The sequence below is a fragment of the Lucilia cuprina genome, chromosome 4, assembly GCF_022045245.1.
Source record: "Lucilia cuprina isolate Lc7/37 chromosome 4, ASM2204524v1, whole genome shotgun sequence".
NCBI classification, from domain to species: domain Eukaryota; kingdom Metazoa; phylum Arthropoda; class Insecta; order Diptera; family Calliphoridae; genus Lucilia; species Lucilia cuprina.
Genome location: NC_060952.1, coordinates 43183433 through 43200891, shown reverse-complemented (window position 1 = coordinate 43200891; position 17459 = coordinate 43183433). Strand labels below are relative to the sequence as shown.

General features: G+C 28.1%; 1 protein-coding gene across 1 annotated transcript; it reads right to left on the bottom strand.

The window, feature by feature from the left end:
• Nucleotides 1-8316: 8316 nt before the first annotated feature.
• On the bottom strand, nt 8317-17137 carry LOC111679884. The gene is made up of 3 exons (XM_023441486.2): nt 16823-17137; nt 9255-9494; nt 8317-9192 (listed from the first exon to the last, which is right to left on the bottom strand). The coding sequence occupies exons 1-3, from the start codon at nt 16841-16843 to the stop codon at nt 8389-8391; spliced, it is 1065 nt and encodes a 354-aa protein (XP_023297254.2). The 5' UTR covers nt 16844-17137; the 3' UTR covers nt 8317-8388.
• Nucleotides 17138-17459: the final 322 nt, after the last annotated feature.

Genomic DNA, 17459 nt, shown 5'->3' with positions numbered 1-17459 from the left:
TGCATTTAAAATTTTTCTTGTATTACCCGTAAATGTAAAAATTTCCAAAAATCCCTACTTAGTGGATCTACATAACCAAAAACACATCTACTGTCAAAATTTCATGATTCTAGGTTCAGACGTTTGGGCTGTGAATCAGTCAGTCAGTAACGCTACACTTTTATATATATAGAGATTACTGGAATTTTAAGCATTTTTTAATAAGAAAAATATTTTAATAAGAAAAATATTTTAATATTTAATATTATTGTTTACCTTGTTGGCTTTAAAATAAATATAAGAATATACATTTCTAATTAAATGTAGAAAAAATACTATTAAAATACGGGCGTACTTATGTATATATGCAATGTTATATATATAAAATCACAAACAAATCATCTGACATGATTTTGTTTTATGTATTGCAAAATACTATTTATATTCTACAAATAGCGTTTGTGTTGTCCTTATATGCTGGAATATTTTATTCTTTTTACAAACGTGCCTGTCCAAGAATCATGATTAAGCACAAATTGTACAACAAATTCCATACCAAAATCGAAAGTTATCCAATCAAGCAGGAGAGCGCGCATGTTGCACGTACGTTTGCAAGTCAAATTGTAAACCAGATGTTAAAGAAATTCTTTGACACAAAAAAGCTTGGACACGAGTGGAAATACTTGTTTGTTTTTTTTTTTACTTCCAAACGAAACTCAATTCATAAACATTACAATGCTCAGCAGTGTCGACAGCATTTGTATAATTGTCACGTTAGAACAGAGGAGTGTTACTTTAGTAGGAGGTACTTCAACACCCCCTCTCTAATATGTGTTGTAACTCTTCGGTAGATGACAATGTGTTTACGTCTCTGAATGGTAGTGAAAACGTTGAAGAAAAATGTAAGTATTTTTACCCTACACCACTATATTAGGAAGGGTATTATGCGTTTGTGCAGAAGTTTATAACACACAAATATATTGGTTATACACCTTAAAGTATACCAATCGGAACCACTTTCTAAATCGATTTAACTATGCCCGTCTGTCCGTCCGTTCGTCGTACACTGACTGGTGCAGGGTATCATATGGTCGGCAATGTATTCTTACTTGTTTCCCTACAAACATTTGGAAGATATCGTCCATAGAAGATATCAAAGCAATATTAAATTTTTATAATTTGGAAGAATATCACCCAAGCAATATTTTTTTGATATCGCAATGTTAATATTTAAAAGTAAAATTGGCAATAAACAATAAAAATATTTAAATTAAAATTTTTTTGATTTTGTAAAGTATTTTTTGTTGCCAAATTGTTATATTTATTTCTGTAAGAGGATTTTCATCCTACGCAATACGTTTAGGATATCGTTATGTTATCCCATAGATGATATTATAGCAATAAAAATATTTTTTTCAAACTTCAAAAAATTTTCAAAATAAGAAAAAAACTAATTTTTTTTAATAAATCTTACTACAATAAGGTAATACGCGATAAATCAAGACGACATCATTACAATGGTAATTTATGCTTGGAAAAATGTAAGTTTATCTTTATTTTCACATAAAAAATGGATAGTCATGATGTTTTGGTTTTCAGAGTACTTAAAAGAAATCAATATTAAAAGAATCTTCCTGTGGGTAAAACAAAATTGTGCTGGGGAAACGTTAATTTGGCACATTTATATTAATATATTTTCCATATTGTAATATTTTATTGCTAACACTAATAAATGTGTATTGAAATTGCCAATTTTTTAATTTCTTATACTTTTCGTCCTAAAGATAATAGGAGAATATCTCCAATATATCTTCCAGACGATTATCTGAAGATATCTTCTTATTTTCACCATCGTGATTATCTAGCAATGTCTCTTTTTTGTCTTCTAGGAGTATTGCTTTCGTATTGCTTAGAAGTATCCCCCTGGCCGCACAATCTTTCCCGAAGGAGGTATCTTCCGCAATACGAATATGATTGTTGCCGCAATAATTTTTTTCTTCTAAGCAATACGAATTCGTATCGTTTTCGTATCTTCTTGCTTGTAGGGTTTTAATCGAAGTTCATAAACATCGAAATCTCAATCATAAATTTGAGTAAAAACACATGTATTTAAGTATTTATGAATATATGTATGTATCTATTAACCGGTAAATAAAAAATAAGTAACAGACCCATAATCTCGGCATTCAAAATTATCTAAATTTTGTGTCCCGGTGAAAACCAGACTTTTTTTACTGAAATAATAAAACCAGACTTTTTTTACTGAAAGAACAATGAAAAAAAGTAAAACTTTTGTGTCCATAATGTCCACAAAATAACAATATTTTTTTATGTTTTCATGAGAAGTTTACTTTTCGTATTATATGGAATGACCGCTTTTTGACTCATTTCTATCGTCAAACATTAAACAATGAAAATAGTGCATTTTAATAGTTATGGATACAGGAATGGCTCAATAAAAGTACGAGAACTAAAATTTATAGTAAGTACTTATGGCTGAAATAGATAAAATAACTTAGATCTCACATAGAATCATTCTTGGGGGGTAATGATCACGCAAAGTAATAACATGGTCAATTACAATTACTTGTATTATGTAATTTATCATTATCCAATTGGCAATATTTCAATTACAACTACAAGTACTTAATTATAGTTTAATGTCATATAATTATAATTTAATTGTTAAAGCTCAAATTACAATTACTTGAAAATTATTTCTAATTGAAAATTTAATCATGTACAACCAGATAAATGACTTGAAGTAATGTGTAATTAACCATTAACCAATTGGCAATACCTCAATTACAATTGCAAGCAATCGTTAAAGCTCGAATTACAATTACTTGAAATGTAATTACAATTTAAAATCTACTCATATACCACCATGACATATTCCAAGTCACTTAGAAACAACCAGAGCATTACTCGGCCTAATATTAGGAACTCAGTGTTAGCTTTATTAACCGAAAGTTTTTACCCATTACAGAACTATAATATGTGACACACGTTTGTCAGGTCTTACAACGTTGAAAAATATTCAGAAAATATTTAAAAATCGTATGAACTTACAATTTTTGTTGTGCTTTTCACCCATAGTCAAACTGTTACAAACAACAGCTGCTATGGTTAAAAAATCGTAGATTTCTGGTGAATTTCTTTCAATAGAAAGTGCAATATAAATCATTACAGTTAGTTCAGAGTATATGTTGCTTGGATATATGTATATATACCATGTCCACCAAGGCTTTGGAAACCTTGCTGAATTTTAACCCATACGAATGGCTCCTAACTATAGTTCAGTTGATCAAAGGCTTTTATAGAATACTAACAGAAAAGTGAGTTTCTGAACACCGAATGATTACACCTGCATTTAGCACTATATGTGTAAAGTATTAGGTCCTTTTATCAAATTAACCTGACTTAAAGAACACATACATATGTATTTCTAATTTAAATTCTAAGTAAATTTATTTTCAGTTATTAGTCAGCTTCCTTAATTTAAAAGAACAAATATATGGCCCGTATTTAAAATAAAGATTTACCACTCCTGTTGATGTAAAGTAACTTTATATTTCAAGGTCACGTTTGGACTGAGAACTAACTTAATAACATGTAGTAAATATATGATTTATTTACAGTATTAGACATACATATGTATGTTCATATTTTTAGATATAAATAAACCACACCATTGTAAAATATACATATGAATTTTAGACGTCAAAATTTAAAATTGTTTAACTGTAGATCAATTTAACAAATTGTAATTATTTCACTTAAACGAACTAACAAACAAACTGGTCTGATTGAGAATAATTCAAGTTTAATGGTCTGTAACCGTCATTACTCCCAATGCGGTTTTAAACATATATTGAAAAACAATAAAAACTAAATCAAATGTTGCAATTTACTGTGATTCAATACAAAAGTGAAAGTTAAGAATTTTGAAATAATTATTTATTTTTTTATTTTAATACATACTTAACTAGTTACGATTTGCTACATACTTGAACTTTAAACACAAAGAAATATAAAGAGATGGCGTTAAGACTCTCTTTAAATAATTCTCTTTTGCTCAGTGACGTCAGAGAGTGTATATTTTATGAAAATAGAATGGGATTTAATATGGAAAATTAATAATTATGTATTTTAATAAAAGGGTCATTCCACAGACACTTCGACCACATTAAATTTTTGACACCTTCGATTTAGTTAGACCATTTATTCTACAGTTAAATACGGTTTATATGACGTATAAATTGGATCCGTAACTTATATGGTTCATATATTATGGGCTCCTAAAGTTGGGCATCTCGCGTATTTTTGTGGAAAATTAGCAATGTTGACGACTTAATTACTTTGGAACCCGTTATCCGATTATAACAAATGAGGTCTCGTTCGACAGTACTCCGATTACACATTGTTGAAATTTCATAAAATATTTTTTAGGTCTTGGCTCAAGGATCATATACCGAAAAATGTCCTTTATCCTTGAATATCCTGAAAAATGGTATTTTGTTTTTCTTAATTTTTATACAAAAAATAGGCAATAGAACTATTATTACCATGTAAAAATTTCAAATTGGGATCTCAATGGGATCAGAAGTTATGGCATTTTCATAGGAAATATATGCTTGTAGAGAATCGAATTTATGACATTTTAATTATACATATATACATGGAATAAGCTACATGTTAATTTCCATATAATATATATTACTGTGCAAAATACTTATTGCATATTGTATACATATATATGAGCCGTTATCAGTCAGAATAACCTATATTAATCCTTTTACCTATAGAGTTTTGTGCAAAAAGTTTTTTTAATTTCGATTAATTTTTACAGCCAATTACATTTTAAAATTTACATTAGAAAACATTGCACTATGGGCGAGAGAGAAACTCCGACACAAAAAGGGTAATAAAATAATTATATGTGTTAATTACTTATAGACGAAAAGAAAATTATCACAAAATCGTTTTTAGTGTTTGATATTTTGAGGTTAGAAAAACATGTTGCAAATTAACAAAAAATGACAATAACTCAAAAACTGGTGATGATACAAAAAAATTATCTGTAATTAAAATGTCATAAATTTAATTCTCTACAAATTTTGTTATGACTTCTAAACCCGTAATACAAATAAGAAAGGAGATATTTCTAAAAAATTTATTATTTTGACCTTTGACCTCTAATAAAAACATCCTTATACAGAAATTATACAATTATGGAATTCAAAATAAAGAATTGAAATGGTTTGAATCATATTTAACAAATAGAAAACAAATAACTAAAGTGAACAACATTAAATCAATCGAAATTGAAAATGAATACGGGGTTCCACAAGGATCAATTCTAGGGGCTCTTCTATTCATTATTTATATAAATGACATGCCAAATATACTAAAAAAATGTGAGATAGTATTATACGCGGACGATACTCTAATTTTCAATGAATCGGATACGAATGAGGAATGTGTAAATAATTTAATGGAAGATATGATAACTATAAATAATTGGCTCAAAATGAATAAACTAAAACTAAATGAAAATAAAACAAAAATGCTAGAAATAAACATGGACAATAACTTAAATTTCGAAATTAATAATACAATAATTGAAAAAGTAGACTATATAAAATACTTAGGTTTTATAATTGATAAAAATATGAACTTTAAAGACCACGTAGAATACATATGCAAAAAGATCGGGAAAAAAATTGGTTTCTTTAGGAGAATAAGAAATAAAATTTCAACTATAACTGCAATAAACATTTACAATACAATGATAAAACCACACTTTGAATTCGGTTCTACAATTCTATATTCATGTCTTACAAGTAATCAAATTGAGAGACTACAAAAGCTACAAAACAAGGCTATGAGGTCAATTATAAAGTGCAATAGGTTTACACCAATACAACTTATGCTGGACACTTTAAAATGGTTAAATATTAGGCAGCGGCTTCAACTTAATACATTGATATTTATATACAAAATGAAAATGGGAAATGCACCAGAATACCTAACAGATCAAATAACTTATGTCAGCCAAATACAGCCCTATAATCTACGAAATGCGAACGATTTTAGACTGCACAAAGCTACAAGCAATAAAATGAAGAGAGCCCTATTCTACAAAGGACTGCAACTGTTTAATCTGCTACCAACGGAGACCAAGAATGAACAAAATTTTAATATATTTAAAAGAAATTGTGTAAATTTTGTGAAAAATAATATATATCAGAGTTTTTAATAATTTTAAATTAATATTAAAGTAAATCAAAATGTAATATAGCTCTAAAGATAAAGTATTTGAAATACTAATTAATAAATAATAATAATAATAATAATAATAATAATAATGATATGTTAAAATTGCCTAAATTACATAACTTTGAACTTCCTTTAAGTACAAGATAATTTTTGATTTCGTTTTAAAGCCAAAGGTATTGTCTTTGAAATCGTGTAAATAGAAAGATTAATTTTCGTATAATATAATTCAGTGTCAAATAGGTCAAGCAGCCCCATATTAAAAATTATAAAAATTATATGGTAAGAGAATAACTCCTACCACATTCTAGTTATATTTTTTAGATGAAGACTCGTGTAGTTCATGAATTATTAACCAAAACATAATTTAAAGTAAGGTTTTTATACAAAATCATATGAAAAATTAAACAAACAGAAAAAATATAAATAAAATGTACAAGAAAATTATTAAGGACGATTTATCAATTCTGAAACTTTGCTACCACCCTGTTCAAACAAAAGGTGAAGTACGTGATGTTAAATGAGAGTACTTTGATTATACAAAATGTATTTAAGCTTCACGAATCTACAAATATGGACCGATTTGGCTGAAGTTGAATTTTTCTTATAGTACACTTTATGGGTATTATAAAACTTAATGAGTACTATCAGAGTACTATCAAGTTATAAAAAAAAATTTATAAAATTTGTATGGTCGTCGTCACCCTGCTCGGCAAGATAGGTTAGAATATAATTTGTAATTGTATTGTAATCCCAATCTCGAAAATCCAGAGATTTTTCGGAACTAGTTAATCGCGAATCCCGAGATTTGCTTTAAACAAAGGTTTTTTTTCTCTTTTGAGCACATACATTGATTAATTCAGTTTGTTTTTGTTTGCAATATATAAAATAATTAAATTTATATAATCCTGAAAAATACCGGTATCCTAGGATTACAATTTTCAAAATCCCGAATGGTGGGATTCGTAAAAGCTAGTTCGTTTGGGCAACCCTAATTGCAATGGGAAAATAATAATATATAAAATAATACTTTATTATTGCATACTTTTAGGAGTAAAATGGTTTCTGTCTCAGTTAAATAATTTAGCTCCATCTACACGTCAATGTGCACTTTATATTATCAGATGTTAAAACCTTCTGATTAACCCATAATTGCTCATTAATATTTATAATATATTTGGTTGGTGTTAAATTAATATGATTAAAATTTACTATTTGAAAATACTGTAAAAGCATCCCTCATTTACTACTTTCTTAATCCATAAAAATAATGAAATGAAATTTTACCACTTCTTAAATAACATTTGAACAAATGAAGGGATTTAAAAAATTATACTAGGTTCAGGTATTAGAGGTTAATATGCTGCTCGCAAAAATCAAAATTCAATTTTTATTGCCCCAGGGACGAACCCTATTGAAAATGGTTAAGATCGGTCCATAATTTCACTTGGCCCCCATACAACTGTACCAATAGAGCTTGTAAACCTTGTAAACAAAATACTTCGCAAGAGTACTAGACATCCATCTGCTGTTTTTAGGAGTAGATATAAATATACTTATAAATTTCTTGTATAACTATGTAATTAAAAAACTGTTCGTAAAAATTCGTGTTTTCGTACACATTCACAACAAGAAATCGACCACACAACTATTAAAAAGCTGACCAAGTACACTGGGATTGTAAATTTTTTACTTTATAAGGTTAATGAATAATCAGGTATACCCTTCGTAGTGTCCTGAGTTCTACTCAATTCATTACACCTCCTCCATGTTCAGGATTGCGGAATGTTGTAATATTAAAATATTTTGTTTACCATGATTATATTTCGTTTATATCTATGATTCATTAGTGGGTAGAAAACAAAACGTATGCTGCAGTTCAGCTGCATTAAGAAACTACAATTTCTAACTCTTAGTTTATCAAAATCACAGCACATTAATAATATCTTCATCACACAGATCCCCTCTAAATCTTACCGGTTCATAGTAAATTTTAATTAGTATTTATTTATTATAAAAACACAACGTTTACGATTAGTAAAATTAAAGATCTTAAAATACAGATAAAATAATTTATAATTAAAACAGAAATAAAATTAACTTAAATTAAAACAAAGTCTATAAAAATTTTCAAACTTCAATAACAAACGCTGAACGATATTTTCGATTTGGTTTAGATAAACTCGACTTGGACTTGGGTGGACGGCGACGAGTACGAATTGATTTTGGTGGCACACCCTTATGGAAACTTTCACGGAATTGCGGTGGTATATTGGCAATATATTCATCTTCGAATTCAGGTTGTTTGAATTGATGTTCCTTTTCGGCCGTTTTTAAAAGTTTTTGAAACTTGGAACTATTAAGAAGTTGAAGCTTTAAGGCATCATCCAATAACTTTTCCTGATCTTCGAGATATTTTTCAATTTGTTTCTTAGATGCCACACCCTTGTAACGATCTCTTAAATTTGCCTTTAAATGTTTAACGGCCAAATCTGGATTTTCGTATGATTCTGTTTCGGGCTCAAAGACATTATAGTTGCCACCATAAGCTGAAGCCGATGCAGCTTGGTGATGATGATGACCTGGTATTTTCGAGTTGGGTGGAGCAATTACATGAAATGGATCAGGTTCATAGAGTTTGGCATATTTTTGTTTTTTCGAAGATGTTGATTGCAAATAGGGTTCATTTCCACGCTCTTCATGTGAAGCGTCTATGCCATAACCACTAACATTAGATATTGTGGCATATTTTGTATTCTTTGTGGGATATGGTATGGTGGTCTTTTTGGGTATAGTAATGGGGTGTTGGACACGTATATGGGTGCCAATAGTATATTCCCGACTATCATTCTCCCTAGAATTTAATGGCTGATGTCTGGCTTCATTTGAATATTCATCAGATGTATAACTTTCTGATGAAATATCATCTTCATCCTATAATGAAATTTTTAGGTATATTCTCGAAAAAGAAGATAATTGATTTCAAATCAACTTACCGAACTGTAACCTTTATAATTTCGTTTTCTTGAAGGCTTAAACGGTGATCTATGTTTACTCTCTTCCGGTGTCAAATCACCTTTGTACGCCAAAGGAATAAAACCACTAGGATTACCATGATGAACCGTATAGTGTGATGTTGGTGTTACTACAGAACTATAAAAGCCTCTACCGTAGGAAGAACTTTGTCCACATTCTATTTTAATTACACTTGCTATGAGCAATAATATGCTCAGAAACTAAATAAAGGAAATAAATAAATTAACTTATTATTAAATTTAATTTGATTAAAAAAACTATATTTTTTATTTTTATTTAAAAATTACTTAAATTGCTTAAAAACGGTTAGTCAGTCTGTTCAATGCCATGGCTTTATAAAGGCGACTTTCAAATGCTTTTATAATTTTTAGCCAAATAATTACGATTTCTTTCTGTGCATTTATACAAACACAGAGCAAACAATGATACGATAAATGTTAGTAGGTGTTGTTATCTTATTATACTAATTAAATTATCATTATTTTAAAATTACTTAAATGCATTCAATAACATTATGCGAGAAGGTTATGGTCTGGGGGTGAAAAATTCCCATAATTTAAAGTAGGTGAGAGTATTAAAATCCCCAAACCGTTCGAGGTTGGTAGGTCAAACTTTTATGTTATCGGTTATTAAAAAAAATTGTTTATTAAAACTTTACAGATACTTTTAAATATTCATTGGTTACCCAGCAGTTCGACAAAGAGTCAATGCATACGAAGAAGACAGTAATTTCCACTAAGAGTTAAACACCTGGATGATCGTAATTCGTATGTTTTAGGTAATTCGTCACGAATGTGCCCTTTTGTAATCGAGAATGAAGACAGTCGTCACTTTAGTGTCCTCTTTGTAAGCGGGAGCGGAGACAGTCGTCTCTTTACTATCCTCAAGTAATCTAAAGATTATACTCTTAAAAGTAGTATTTTTGTTGTACTTCCGAAAGTAGTTATTTTACCCATCTTTTGACGAAATGATTATTACTTTCTACTAATATGCCACCATCACTTCACTCAAGTTTATATCATTCGGGTCAATCGTCTCATTATTGTCCTATAGTATTCTAGAGAGTAGACACTTGAAATTTTTAAATTTTAGTTCCATGTATATTTTACACCTGGCGGACTCCAATTCGTATTTCTTTTTTTTTGGTCTTTCGTCACAAATAAACTCTTTGTAATCGAGAAAGAAGACAGTCGTCACTTTAGTGTCCCATTTGTAAGCGAGAGCGGATGCAATCGTCTCTTTACTATATCTTTGTAGGGTGTAGAGTGACGACTGACTTCCTCGTAGGACAAACCCATGTTAAAATGGTCGGTCACCTGGGTAGTCAGTTGGCTAGGGGCCACCAAAAGTGGTAGGTTAAGTGGTCAGTTCGGGACTGTCCCGGCGAACTGCTGGGTGGTTATTAGATCATGTATATTCAGCTATGAATGTATATAAAAATTATGTTATATTTATTTGCATGTGGATGTGTTTAATATGGACACAATAGAAAATTGGAAATTTTCAAATTCAAAAGCATGAAAATGAAAATATTCGGTACAAAATTGTAAAAGCCTTGTCCTTGATCTGCGCTTAATAAAAGAAAACAATGTAGGCTTTTAGGTCAATAATTCAATTCCTATTCTGCTACATAACAATTCCATTATATCATGGGAATTTCAAATCTAATATTTTTTGTCAGAAAAAAGTTTCAGCATAAATATTATGAACTGCTTTCATTGACAAAAGCGATTTATTATTTTATATGCTACCGTATTTATTTAAGAATAAGATACTAAATTGTATGAATTTGTTCATAATACATTTTTTTAACAAAATCTGAAAAGACTGATTAAAAATATTTCAAATTAAAATTATATTTTTCTTTTTGTTAAAACTGAAATTTTCTTTGGAAATTTTTTACTTAACTTTATGATTTTTAGATTAAAATCGATTAAATGTTCGTGAAATTGGCCGGATGTTGTAAAGAATAGAAACCCTAACTTTAAATATTTCAAATTAAAATTATATTTTTGTTTTTCTTATAAATGTTTGAAATTTTCTTTGGAATTTTTTATTTCTTTATGATTTTTAGATTAAAATCGATTAAATGTTTGCGAAATTGGCCGGATCTTATGAAAAATAGATGTTTTACCATGTTTGCTGATGTTTCGTTGTTAAAGATTTTGTTTTACAACAATTTACTTATTTTTATTGTACAAAATTCGCTAATATAGGGTTGGTATCATAGTAGAAAAAATAAAGGTATAACCCATAGAAAAGGTATACATAGAACTGAAACTGAGAATGACAAAACCTAAGTCTGCTGTCAAAAACCTAAGTCGTGAGAATGTATTAGTTGAAAAATATGTAACCCAACAAACACAAACTCTTTCGTTTAAAAAGTTTTTATATTTTTGTTTGACATTATATTTCGATATTTTATGAAATAATGTTTTGAATTAGCCATTTTTATTCAATATCAGTTGACCAATGTAAGAAACATCTTCTTTAAAAATTATTCTTAATTTTAAATAAACTCTTTGTGTTTGCTGGGTTGAGTCAATATTGACACTTAAAAATTATATTAAAAAAATAAAAACGATTGAAAAATTTGTTTTTTTCTGAAAATGTTTTCAATAATTTTATAGGAAAAACATAACTTTTAGCAGTGTTTATTGCAGCAGCAGGGGCTATTTTGCCAAAGGAATTGTGCTAATGCTAAAATTAACGCTTGATATGAACGATTATTGTTAATTTCAAAGCAGCCCAAATGCAGTCAAAATACACCCTACACCACACTAATGGGAACGGAATTTTGTTTATGTCTTAAAGTTTGTAACACCTGCGTCGATGTAATGATGTAATCCGTCCATAAATTAGCCTATTGAACTTTTTTTGTAAGCGGTACATGCTATACAAGAATAGGGTATTTATAAAATTAGGCTCAACAAATTTTATATATACGAAATTTTGACTACATATTGTTATAATGAGTATAACTTCTACATTAAAAAATACTAAATAACTTATTGCTACTTACTCGCAATGTGGTAGGGTATGATGTATTCGGATACATTTTGTACTTTCATATTTTTGTTATTTTATGTAAACAAAAATAAAAATACTCATACAATTGTATTAAATTCACACAAAACCTGTACATGTAAGAGAGTAATATTTCCTACTCTCAGTAACACTTCTATTTATTTTTCTATGGGTATAACCGTTCTTTTTTTTCGTAGCCATATTAAACTTTTGACGTTTAAGCGATTTATTATTTTATATGCTACCGTATTTATTTTATAAATCCGAGTTTTTTGTTTACTTTTTATTTTTTTCAATTTAAAAATATAAAATGAAAATATTTTTCAAACTAAATTAAAAAATTAAGCATACAATTCTAATAGCAACGAAAATAATGAAGTGCGGGCTATTCTCCCTAAAAACATAATTTCATTACTTCATCTTGTGTCCAATTGCAGAAGTTTCTTATGAGTGATGTGTTCTGCAGATATTTTGTTTTAGTGCCAAGATGTGTCCGGTAAGATTGTTCACAGTTCTCACATTTCTCGGATGAACATATCTTGCGCTGTCTTCGAACGGCAGTAACGTTCTAAAGAAGATGTTTTTCTCTGTCATTTGTTTAAAAAAATTCAACGTAAACAACTGTAATAGGTGTTATTTTGTGGTTTAATGCCAATAATTCATGGTATTAAGATCAAATTCAACAAGAACTTGTTGTTTGCTTTAGTGTGGTCCGTTTATGAGCTGGACCGTTTTTATAAAAATATCGTTAGTGCACACAACTTTAAATGATTAATTTAAAAGTTATACACATTTTTTATTTCTAATTTCCTAAATATGATTTCCCCTACTACATGTGTGGCAACATTTTTCTTTAATTGTTTACAAAAAATGTTTTCTTTATACCATGGTTGGTATATAATAAACTTTTTTTGCATTTCTTTTTTCATAAATATTGTAGAAAAAAGTAAAAATTTAAAAAAAAATTCAGTCATGTACAAATTCATACACATTATGAACTTTTAGTATTCTGAATGAAAATGGTTGGGAAAAAAGTCATGTTCAATACATAATATTTATTACCAAATTCATTCCAGATATGAATTAGTTTTTTCTGTGTAATGAAATAGTAAAATAAAATCTCAAAAAAGAGTATAAAATCGTACGATTTATATTTTTTGTGCATATGATTGGTTTAAAACAATAACAGAGTAAGATAGAATCAGCTGTTTAATTTTTGTTGTATGTGTTTACATAAAAATACATCACCAAACCAATGATTGTTTTTTGAATCATTTCCAAAGCCATACGATTGAAAATTTTTCGATCTCATTCTCATATTACTTGTGGGCTCTTGGAAACGGGGTTTAATTAACATACCAAAAGAAAGTAATGCTTAATATATTTTTTATTAAAATAGTTTAATAACAAAACGATAATAATGCTTACTGTAGATTTACTTACAAAATCAATTAAAATTTAGTGAATAAGTTCATGAATAATTCAAAATAAAAGATTAATTTACTGCTCTGTAATATAGAGATGATTTACTACTTATAAAATAAAAAATTGTTTGAAACAAAAAAATGTTTCTATATAATATGCACAAAAATCAGATTAGCACAGTTATTATTTTGAACATTGTGGATATATAAATATGATTCAGCACAGTCTACTATAAAAAAGTTTTTGCTTTTATTTATTATGATGATAATTTATTTATTTAATCGCAAGCTATGTTTGTTAGTGCACTATTGGTAACCATTGTTTTTCTCATAATTTGGGTTAAATTTATTTAAATTTAAATATATTTTTTTGCAAAGATATGTTTAACAATAAAATGATTGTAAAAAATTTATTGTATGTATTTTCGCTTTTTTAGTAAACTTAAGATGTATATTACACATTAAATACACTGTTGGAAATTATAATAGGACTAAGTAGTTATTTCTTAGGGTGATGTTTATATATAGAAATAAATACATGCAATTCCACATATCTGTTTATTCTTATTCTTTCAATTCATTTAATTTCATATTAAATATAAGAAAAAATTTAATTGAATTTTTAAATCTTTTTATCCATATTAAATACCACAAAAATAATTTTATTTATAATATTTATAATGATATCTTAAATGAGATCTTCTTTACAATAAAAATCAAATCTCTTTCATATTTTATTCCTTATTGGACATATCTTGACCTTTATTTTAACAAGTAATAGTGATACTTGTTATTATACCATCAAATTTTGTAAAAGAAGGTCTTCTCATTTATTTGATATATATTAACTATTCGAAATTAATTTAGACATCAGAGTGATTTTTAAAATAAGGCGTTTAGAAACATTTTCGTTGCTACTTATACCGATATCCATAAGATTTTGGCTTGTAATAAACATAGTTATCTCCAATTTCTTCGCTGTACTCTCATTTTCCAAACAGTTAGCGTTTATGTTATTTTTTTTTAAGTTAACCTTATTTAGGGTCAACTTAAAAATATAATATTTGGCAAAAAGATTATGTCTTGTAAGAAACTTATATATGTATGTCAAATATCATCGCTATACTTGTTTTTTTAAGCAAGTAGAGCGTTAAAATTACTTGCTGGAGGGACCTTATATGGGGTTATGGTCAATTATGTATCGATACTCATAAAATATTAAAGGATTTTGGCTTGTATGAAACATATTAGTGTGGAATTTCTTAGCTATACTCGTGTTTTTAATACAATAATGATCGTCTTTTTTAGGGGACCTTAAATAGGGGGTAGAGTCAATAATAGACCAATCCTCATAAAATTTAACAGAGAGATTTTGTCTTATAACAATCTTATTTATATAAATTATAATAACCGTTACAGTAATTTTCCGCAGAGGACCTTATTTGGGATTTAGGGTCTATCATGAACCGATCCTCAAAAAATTTGGTAGAGATATTTCAGATTCTATGAAACATATTTTCGTCATCGCTGTATCCGTACTTTTAAGGCAGTACTGACCATTAAAATAATTTCCTGAAGGGGGCCTTATATATGAAGGCTAGGGTCTGACATCTGTCTTACTTCCCAACATATTTTATAGCGATTGCTACATAAACAACATATTTATTAATGATTTAACTATAATCCGGGAGGTACTTGTATGGGGGCTAAGTGAAGTCATGCACCGATTTTGCCTATTATTAACACAAAACATTATTTGTCATCAATAAGCAAAAAGACTGACATACAGACATCACTAAATGATTTTAAAATCTTATAAAATATTTATTACACTCTTAAATGTCAGATTTGTACAAATTATATAAAGATATGCACAAAAAATAATACATTTTTTTAGACAGAGAATTTAGACGTAATCGCCTCTACATTGTTTATATTATAAAAATTTGCTCGGCAAAAAAGACGTAAGCGACAAAAAAAAAATCGAATATAGCGTCAATGTAAAATCGAAACAAACTGCATCCCATGTTTTAGATGTAATTAATATTTTCAATAATTAATGTCGATTGAACTAATTTTGAAACTTTATGAATGTAATGAACTAATCTTAACTCCTTATTCCCATAACGCAATTAAAAGATTTAAGTAATAGTCGGAGGAGGAGCATATGTATATTTGTGTAACTTTATAAAGCGATTGCGATTTTTTTTTGTTTTTTTTTACTCTATTCTTTTTATATGTAGATAAATTCATCCACCCACTTTATGATCATATTTGACTATAGAGGTCTTTTTCATAAAATCTGTTTATATTCAAAATTTGGAAACATTGATTTTGAAAAATTTGTACTTTGATCAGATTTTCCATATTAAAAAAATCAGTATTATCTGAGAAAATATAAATTAAAAATTAAATCAGTATATCTGAGAAAATATAAATAATATGATGGATTAAGGATAAAAAGTGGGCGGACTAGCAGCAGGGCGTGGTACCTCTCATATGAATTGAATACAAAATTCGTTTATCTTGGAAATTGCAGGACTGCTAATGGGGAAGCGGTACTTAAATATAAAAATTGGTTTATCTGGGAAACTAATAGAACTAGATTCAATGAACTTAAATATTCATCTGAATATATTGGGGCAAAGTGTGGACTTTGATTTTTCTTTTTGAATTAAAAAGAAAAATTCGTATAACTGAGAAACTATAAGAACTAGAACCTTAAAATTTTACATGAAAAAATTTGAAATTCATGAACATTTAGAGTAAAATGGGAAGACTTTTATGTGGAGATTGATTGAAATACAAAAATTCGAATATCTGAGAAACTATTAAACATATGTATATAAAAAAAATGTACTTTGTCAGAGTATCTAAATTCTGTTACAAATCTTGACAAATACGTCAAAATATTAATCAATAGAACAGTCTAGAAATAAATTACATACTGTAAAATACTATTGCATCATTTAGTTTACTAATATCGAACGCCATAAAATGTACTTGAAGGTTTTTGCAATTTTTAAGTTTTTCTTTTCATCGTGTTACACTTTGTCTAATTACTCACAAATACTTACATTCATTATTAAAATTTTCATTAATTTAGCGAAGAAACAAAAAATTAACTAAAGTTTTTTTAAGTATCACAATATTTTTACTGTGCGCCTAATGTGGCAAACACATGAGATTGTAATTAAAGTTTTTTTTGTAATAAATTTACACTATTGCAACATTAGGTGCCACTTTGTTTATATTGTGTATATTTAGATTTTATAAATTACGATTCACGGTTTTGTAAGTTTATTAAAAATATCTGTTTAATATTTTTAAATTTTGTTTAGTTGTAGTTGACCGCACGTAGTCTGCACAGAAACTGAAAGTTATTCCAATGAGTGCAATGGTTTTATGCCAACTTCCTAATGGCTAAAAAGACGTACGTAAATAAATTTTTAATCTGAGCTTCGTTTGTGTGTTTGGTTTTTTGCTGAAAAAAAAGAAAACAACTTCAATTGAAATTTTACTAAAAGATTCAAGATGTATTTGTTTGTTGCTCTAATCTTGGTGGCAACATAAAATGTTGTTGATCAGCTCAGCAAAGATAATGATAATAATGATGTTGTTAATGATAATGATAGTTATGTATGTATATAACAATATAGAAATGATGTTGCTCAAACTGGTAGTAATGTTGAAGTTGGCGATGATGATGAGAAA

Coding starts and splice junctions, on each gene's coding strand:
- LOC111679884 (XM_023441486.2), bottom strand. CDS start 16,843: ATGAAAATTTTAATAATGAAT. Junction 9,495..16,822: donor TGAAAATTTTAATAATGAAT/GTAAGTATTTGT, acceptor TCCTTTATTTAG/TTTCTGAGCATATTATTGCT. Junction 9,193..9,254: donor ATTATAAAGGTTACAGTTCG/GTAAGTTGATTT, acceptor ATTTCATTATAG/GATGAAGATGATATTTCATC.